The sequence below is a fragment of the Rissa tridactyla genome, chromosome 8 (genome assembly GCF_028500815.1).
Source record: "Rissa tridactyla isolate bRisTri1 chromosome 8, bRisTri1.patW.cur.20221130, whole genome shotgun sequence".
In the NCBI taxonomy this organism is placed as follows: domain Eukaryota; kingdom Metazoa; phylum Chordata; class Aves; order Charadriiformes; family Laridae; genus Rissa; species Rissa tridactyla.
Window position 1 is genome coordinate 2,325,001 of NC_071473.1, and position 7,500 is coordinate 2,332,500.

General features: G+C 57.8%; 1 protein-coding gene across 1 annotated transcript in view; it reads left to right on the forward strand.

The window, feature by feature from the left end:
• The first annotated feature begins 2,945 nt into the window (after positions 1-2,945).
• The window catches only part of UNCX (UNC homeobox), a 4,657-nt gene continuing 102 nt past the window's right edge, over positions 2,946-7,500 (forward strand). The window contains exons 1-3 of the mRNA XM_054211124.1: positions 2,946-3,195; positions 4,295-4,470; positions 6,213-7,500. The exon at positions 6,213-7,500 is cut by the window's right edge and continues 102 nt beyond it. Of these exons, the coding sequence (XP_054067099.1) occupies positions 2,946-3,195; positions 4,295-4,470; positions 6,213-7,244 (1,458 nt within the window). The 3' untranslated portion in view covers positions 7,245-7,500. The remainder of the gene's footprint in view (positions 3,196-4,294; positions 4,471-6,212) is intronic.

Below are 7,500 nucleotides of genomic sequence, written 5' to 3' on the forward strand. Positions count from 1 at the left end.
AAGTTAATTAAAGCTAGCATCTGACAATGTCACTCGGCTGTAGAAAAAGGGATTTAAATGCAGCGTCTCCCAGGACTGCGTGTCAAGGGCTGCTTTTCATTGAGCTGGTGCGAGCGTTTGGCTGGAGGAACAGCTCTCCGGATTGAAGGGGGTGCCTTTAAAGAAGCAGCAATCGACAAGGAAGCAATTATTAAATTTTGATGTTCAAAAAAAAAAAAAAAAAGAAAATTAAAGAAAGACGAGGAAGAGGAAAACGGCTTCCATAATTTGTGTTTTAGATGGAGAGCAATATAAAGAGATATCAAGGCCGAGAGCCATCAAAAGCCTCCCCCCCACCCCCATGAAAGCTCCTCTCAAACACTTTAAGAGAGATTTTTAGAAGCTCGACAAGGATCCTAGAAACATTAAAACAGAAGTCGATTTTAAATGTGCACATTGAAATGCACAGAGCCGCTTACTACGTGGACTTGCACTTGAGGTCAAGTGACGGACGGATTGTATGCTTCTCCATAATAATATTAATTAAACAATTTGCATGCTAATAAGGTAACAATTATCAGGGCTTCTGTTGAAAGATTCAGGTTATTACAACACGCCAATCTGGAGGCCAGGGGTCAGGGAGTGAGAGGCGAGAGAAATTTCAACTCAAATTAACATTCTGTCAGCTCCAGAAAATGGGATAAATAAAGTCGAATTAATTCATTATAATAAAGAGAGAGAGAGAGAGAGAGAGAAAAGTCCCCCCTCTCTTATTCTGGGCTGGATTGATTACCATTCTGTATTCAGAAACACGTCCCCCTCGCATTCCTCTCCTGAAATCCGACAGAAAATGAGGCATTTATTGCTACAGGCAAAATTTGGTCCAGTGGACACAGTTTACATTTAGTATTTATAGAGAAAGAAATTAAATTATGGTGAAAAGTGAAGCCCTTGACCCCAGAATTAATACCAACCCCATCATTTTCTTATTTCTGTTAGGGCTGCGTAGTCCAAATGCGAGCTACCTTCTAGCTCTAAGCAGAGGCAGGGAGACCATAATTAAACTAATCTATAGGGGGGAGGGAGGGAACAGCAATAATACAGCAGTATATTGTATGGCATTCAATTAGGTGAATAAATACAGCTCCGGACAGACAACATAGATTAGAGACTCGACTTCCTTTTTATTTCAATTTTAGCTTCCCCCTCTCTCATACCCACACAAACCAGCACTAGGAAATGTATCATCCTGACTGGATATTTTATAACTGGAAAATCTATTTGTATGTTTTCCAGAGATAAAGTGTCTCTCCCTCTTTCCCCTTCCCCTCTCTCTCTCTTCTTTCCCCTTCCTATTTATTTTTATTTCTTTCCCTTTCTCTTCCCCCCCCCGCCCACCCCCCGACTCGGAGGATTTTAATTCCGCACGAACCTCCCAGGAAGATTTAAAGAGTTTCCCCTGTTTGATTTTTCCAGCCCGGCTCTTTCTCTCCCTCTCCTCTTTGTTAAACGCGAACGCTGCTGCTCCCCTTCGCTTCCCACCTTCCCGGGGGGCTTCGGCCCGGTCTCCCCCGGCCCCGGCGGGCTGGGGATGGGAGGGGGCGACAAGACCCCCCGCTCTTCCTCCCTCCTAGAGGCTTGGAAGGGGTTTCTCCGAGCAGGCTCTGCCGGAGAAGGCACAAAACTGGGGTCCCCAGCCCCGCGCTTTGCCGGGGAACCCCCCCCTTTAGTTATTAACCGGGGGAACCCACCGATGTGTTATTTGGGTGAAAACTTCAAGGGGGACCCTAATTTAATTAGGACAAATTTGGCGGCTGTTTGGAAGCTGTTAATGACTGGCGGGGCGAAGCGCGGGGTGTGCGATGGGCTGCTTTTCCGGGGGGAGGGGGGGGGGCGATGGTAAGAGGGGAGGGGTGGGAACTTTATTTGGGTTGGATTTTTATTTTTTTTTTATTATTAATGTTTTTTGTCCTCCTCTTTCGCGAACAGAGGCTGCTCCTGGATGTGGCTGCGCTCGCAATTCGAGGGTTGTGGTTGCTGCTGGGGAGGGGGGTGTCCGTGGCCGGATCGATAGGAGATTGCATTAATTATGATTTCAATTGATATGCTCAAATCTCCTCCTAAACGCCGCAAACGGCTCTTCCTTTTTTTTTTTTTTCCTTTCCTTTTTCTCGCCCCCCCATTTTTTCCCTCTGCCCCCCTCCCCTCTCCCCTGTTATAGAGCCGGAGAGGAGATGAAAAGGCTTGTAGTTTTAAATTCAATGTGACAGCTCTGGAAAGAGCGGATGATGAATCTCCTATTATTGGATCAGTCTATTTGCCGCTCAATGTCTCTCTGTAATTGGAGCAACATCACTTTAAAGGTTCAGAGAGTAGAGCATTTCTGGTGAAAAATCCCCACAACACGCTGGTGAATGTTTTAAAGGGAAATCTATTAGTGATTTGGAGAGGGGAGGGGACAAGGGGGGGAGAGGGTGGGTTGGAAGGGGGGGGGGGGAGCCTGCGTGTGTCTGTAACTCCGGCTCTTCAGTATTTCACCGGGTATCAGGCAGATCCGTGAGTTCCCCCCCTGCGCACCCCCACCCCAGCTCCCGCCCGGCCCCCGCCGCCCTCCTCGGGCCGGAGTTCCTATCAAAGCCCCCCTTGTCTTGTTGTGACAGCTCTGATATTGTTTATTGAGGCTGGATGTCAGGTATAATTAGCAATCGATATGGAAAACGTTTGCTCCCCACACTGGCACGTCTCTGACGTCAGGACCGATTAACGTTTCTTATTGGTCCCAAATTCCCCCAGCCTGAGCTAATTATTGGGAGCCTGATGTTGATAAAGTTAAAGCGCCCGGGCGCCCTGCAGCATGAGCCCCTCGCCGCGCCTCCTCCTCCTCGGGCAGCAGCACCCCCGGCCCCAGCCGCCCCGCCGCCCGCGCCCCCAGCCCCGCCGGCACCCCCCGCGCTAGAGCCGCCCCCATGATGGACAGCCGCATCCTGGAGCATCCCCATCCCCAGTTCGGGGGGATGGTGGGCTTCCCTTACCCGCTCGGGCACCACCACGTCTACGAGCTGGCCGGGCACCAGCTGCAGTCGGCGGCCGCCTCCGTCCCCTTCTCCATCGATGGATTATTGAGCGGCTCCTGCGCCGCCTCCGTGGTCAACCCGGCGCCGCTCATCCCCTCGGGCTGCGGGGTGAGCGGGGACAGCCAGCCCTTCAAGCTCGCAGGTAGGAGCGGCCCCGTGTCCCTATCCCCGTCCCCCCCCCCCCACCCCCTCGCCCCGATCGCCGCTCCCCGCCTGGAGCGAGGAAAACACCACCCTCCCCCCTGCATCCCTATCTGAGATATTGGGGTGCCTGGAGGGAGGGGGGGTGCGGCTGTGCTGGGCCCCCCCGAGGGGGCGGACAGGACAGAAAGGGGTGGGGGGGGGCCCGGGCCGAGCGCCGGCAGCATCCCCCCGTTCCACGGCCGCGGGGCCACGCGTGTGCCCTGAACAATAGCGGGCCCGGCCCGGTGCCTTCCCCCAAACTTCGTCGCTTGGGCGGGGGGGGAGGGCTCAGATTAAACAATTAAAAAAATAAAAATAAAAAAATAACGGGAATCGATGGAGTTTGGGGAATGAAGAGCGGTAATTGCATTTCTTAAAAAAAAAAAAAAAAAAAAAAAAATTTCACGGAAGGGAAGCGCTCTCCTTCCCTCGCCGCCGGCCTGTGGCACCGCTATTGTTCAGCTATTAAAACACTCTGTCGCCCCAACATTCTTTTTCTGAACCCTGGAGCAGCCCCCCCCCGCACCTCAACTAAATAAAAAAAAAAAAATTATCATTATTATTACTAAATTTCCACACCAGGTGGAAAACGGTTAGGAGAGGTGCAGCTCGGGCTGCAACCCCTCGGCCTGGGGGTGCACGTACCCGGAGAGGCTGCGAGCCCCCAGGCCCGCCCGTGCCCGGGGGGCTGCGGCCCACATCAGCGCTCGGGAGGGGATGGGGAAGGGAATGTAGGGGGGGGGCTTTCATTTTTCTTTTTTTTTTTTTTTTTTAATAAAACCTTTGGTGGCTGGAGCAAATATTGGAACTTCTCTCTCTCTCTCTGCCAGCTGAGTGCCTGTGGAGAGCTTCCTTCAGGAATAAATGTTCTGTAAAGTACATTTTCGGAGGAGGCGAGGGCAGATCGGGTTCCTCCCCATTTTTAGCGCAGGTGTGTGTATAATCCCGCTCTTTTACCAACGCTGCCGAGCACAAAAGTTAAAAGGCTCCTGTGAATGGCAGGGAGGAGGGGAGAAGGCCTGTCTTCCAGCGACCTGAGGGTATTTCTGCCTTTTCAGACTCGGGTGACCCGGACAAAGAAAGTCCTGGCTGTAAAAGAAGACGAACCCGCACCAATTTTACTGGCTGGCAGCTCGAGGAGCTGGAAAAGGCGTTTAATGAGAGTCATTACCCGGACGTGTTTATGCGAGAGGCTCTGGCTCTCAGGCTGGACTTGGTGGAGTCCAGAGTGCAGGTAAAAACCGTGTGTCCCCCCCTCCTCCCGTCCCCCCCCGCCCTCTCCCTGCGCCCAGCGGTCCCCGGGGAGGCCCCGGCAGCCCGGACCCGCTGCCCCGCTCCTGGACGGGTCCGCAGCCCCGCTCCTCCCGGCCCTCGCCTTTTGTTTCCCTGCCTTGCACTGGTCCTTCCTGGTTTATTTGCTTATTATTATTCCCTTTTATTTTATTTATTTTTTTAATCTTACAAACGAGCCCGGAATAGTGGCATCACAGCTAGGTTTCCTAAACATTTTTTTTAAATTATTTTTTTCCACTGTAAACATTTTTCTTAAATGAGCCAAAGGCGAAAAATTAGCATGCAAATATGAGGCTTAATCACGGGCCGGAGTACGCCGGAGAATGTCAATAAAGCTCGTAGGCGCATCGAGAGCGTGCGGAACTTGTAAAAAAAAAAAAAAAATCAACAAAAAAACAACTTAATTTTAAGGAACTGCTCGGGCCCTCCGTCGTGCGGGATGGGGAGGGGAACCACCGATTTGCTTCGATTGATCCTGAAGGAAAAAAAAATCAAGTGGGGGCTGAGTCGGGGGCTGCGGGCGCGATGCGGGTCGGCTGTTGGCTCTCCAGACGCCGTTTCGTACCGCGGTGGCGGCGAGGCCGAGCCGGTGCGGGGTGGCGTGGCTCGGCTCGTCGCGGTGCGGGGCCGGGCGGGACGCGTGTGCGGGGAATCCGCGCTCGAACCCATACCGTGCGGTGGGGCCTGTCCCCCCGGGATGAGCCGACGCCGTTTGCTGCGGTTCCTCCATCAGCTTTGTCTCACGGTGTCTTTCCCAGCCGCTTTCCCCTCTCCGCTCCGGGAGCATCCTCGCCGCCGTGCGCGGGGGTCGGGAGCCGGCGGGGCTCTCCCGGGGGCGGACGGGGAGGGGCGGGGGGAGGAAAGGAGCCGGGATCGGGTCACCGAAATCCCCGCGGTGCTCCCGAGCTGGGGTCGCGCTCCGGCTCCAAACGCAGCCGCGGGCTGCGGCCGGGAACCGGCGCTGCCGGAGCTCCGCGGGCGTGGAGGGGACGCGTGTGCCCCGCCGGCTGCGCGGCCGCGGATGCCGGGGAACCGCCGAAGCAGGCCGCAGCGGAGAGGATTTGATTTAATTTAATTTTTCCTCCCGTAATCTAGAACGAACCCCATTTTGGGCTGATGCGACCCCTCCGCTCCGGCGGCCGGGACGGGCAGGAGGCCCAGGCCCCGCTCCGCCCGGCCGAGGCGACCCCCCCCCCCCCACCTCCGCCGCCCCCGCTTTCCGCCCGCTCATTGTGCTGTGTTTTATTGCATTTTGCGTACTGCTGCGGAGGGATCGGGCCCGGCCCCGCAGGCCGGGGACTCCGGCTGGTGCTTCTGCACCCCTCGGCCGCGGGGAAGAGCCGGGGGGGGTGGGATGGGAGATGCGTTATCCCTTCCCCTCCCCGCAGCGCCGGTGCGGGCAGGGTGCAGCGTGTGTGTGCGTGAGTGTGCACCCCCCCTTGCTTCTTTTTTTTTTTTTTTTTTCTACCCCGTTAAAGGAGCGTGGATATCTCTTCCACCCCGTCCCTTGCTCTCCGTCTGGCAGTCGCCGGGCCCTGTGGATGGGGGCCGTCGGCCCCTCGAGGGGGGGGGACGGGGGAGGCCTGAGTTGTGCTTCTCTCCAACCCCCCGGCTTCTCCGCCCTGGCCACCGCGGGGGGCCGGTGCGCTGGGTGTTAATTGCTTCTCGTTGTTCGGTGTGTAGGTCTGGTTCCAAAACCGCCGGGCCAAATGGAGAAAGAAAGAGAACACGAAGAAGGGCCCGGGGCGGCCGGCTCACAACTCCCACCCCACGACGTGCAGCGGGGAGCCCATGGACCCCGAGGAGATCGCCCGCAAGGAGCTGGAGAAGATGGAGAAGAAGAAGCGCAAGCACGAGAAAAAGCTCCTCAAAAGCCAAAGCCGCCACCTCCACTCGCCCAGCGGCCTCTCCCTGCACAGCACGCCCAGCTCCGACAGCGACAGCGGCGGCGGGGGGGGCCTGTCTCCCGCGCCCCCCGAGGCCAAGCCCCGCGGGCAGCCCCCGCCGCACCACCCGCCGCCCCCCGCCGCCCCCTCCGAGCCGCCCCCCGGCACCTGCGACCAAACGGCAGAGCCCTTCTACCCCGGCCAAAGAAGCGGCAGCGGGCGGCTCCAGCGCCCGCCCGACAAGGACTGCGCGGCCGCCCCGTCGGGGGACGGCAGCGGGGGTGCGGGGGGGCCCCGCGGCGCCGGCAGCTTCCACAAGCTCAACCCTTTCAGCGTGGAGAGCCTCCTCTCCGACTCGCCCCCCCGCCGCAAAGCCGCCCCGGACTTCCCCGGCCTCCCCCCCTGCGCCCCCCGCACCCTCATCGGCAAAGGACACTTCTTGCTCTACCCCATCACCCAGCCCCTGGGCTTCCTCGTCCCGCAGACCGCCCTGAAGGCCCCCCCGGGCCCCGAGGCCGGGCAGCCCCCCCGGGACTCCCCGCTGCCCGCCGCCAACCCCGGCCCGCCCGGCTGCAGCGCGGAGCCGCCGCCCGCCGGCGCCCAGCCCGGCCCCGGCTCCACGGACTCGGCGGCCGGGTCGGTGCCCCCCCCGCCGGCCGGAGCTTCTCCCCGCTCCGCGGCCGCGCAGGCTGACCCGGCGGCGGCCGCCCCCGCGGAAGGCGGCAGCTTCCCCCGGCCCAAATCGCCGGTGCGGGCGAGGGAGGCCAGCACGGCCCGGGACAGATCGGACTGCGGCCCCGCCGACGGCGAGGAGGTGGACATGGACTGACCGGGCGGGGGAAAAAAAAAAAAAGCAACAGGAAACAATTAATAATAATAATAAAAAAAAGAACAGAAAGCAAAAATAAAACCACCCGCGAACGACACCGGCGCCCCCCGCGCCCGTCACCGAGAAACGGGGGGAAGCGCTTCCCCGCGCAGCCCAGAGAGCGGCTCGTCCTCTCCTTAGAGTTTATCACAGGTCGATTCAGGTGATCAGTTAGAGCTTTTTGGGTTTTATATTTAAAGGGAAGAAGAAAAAAAAA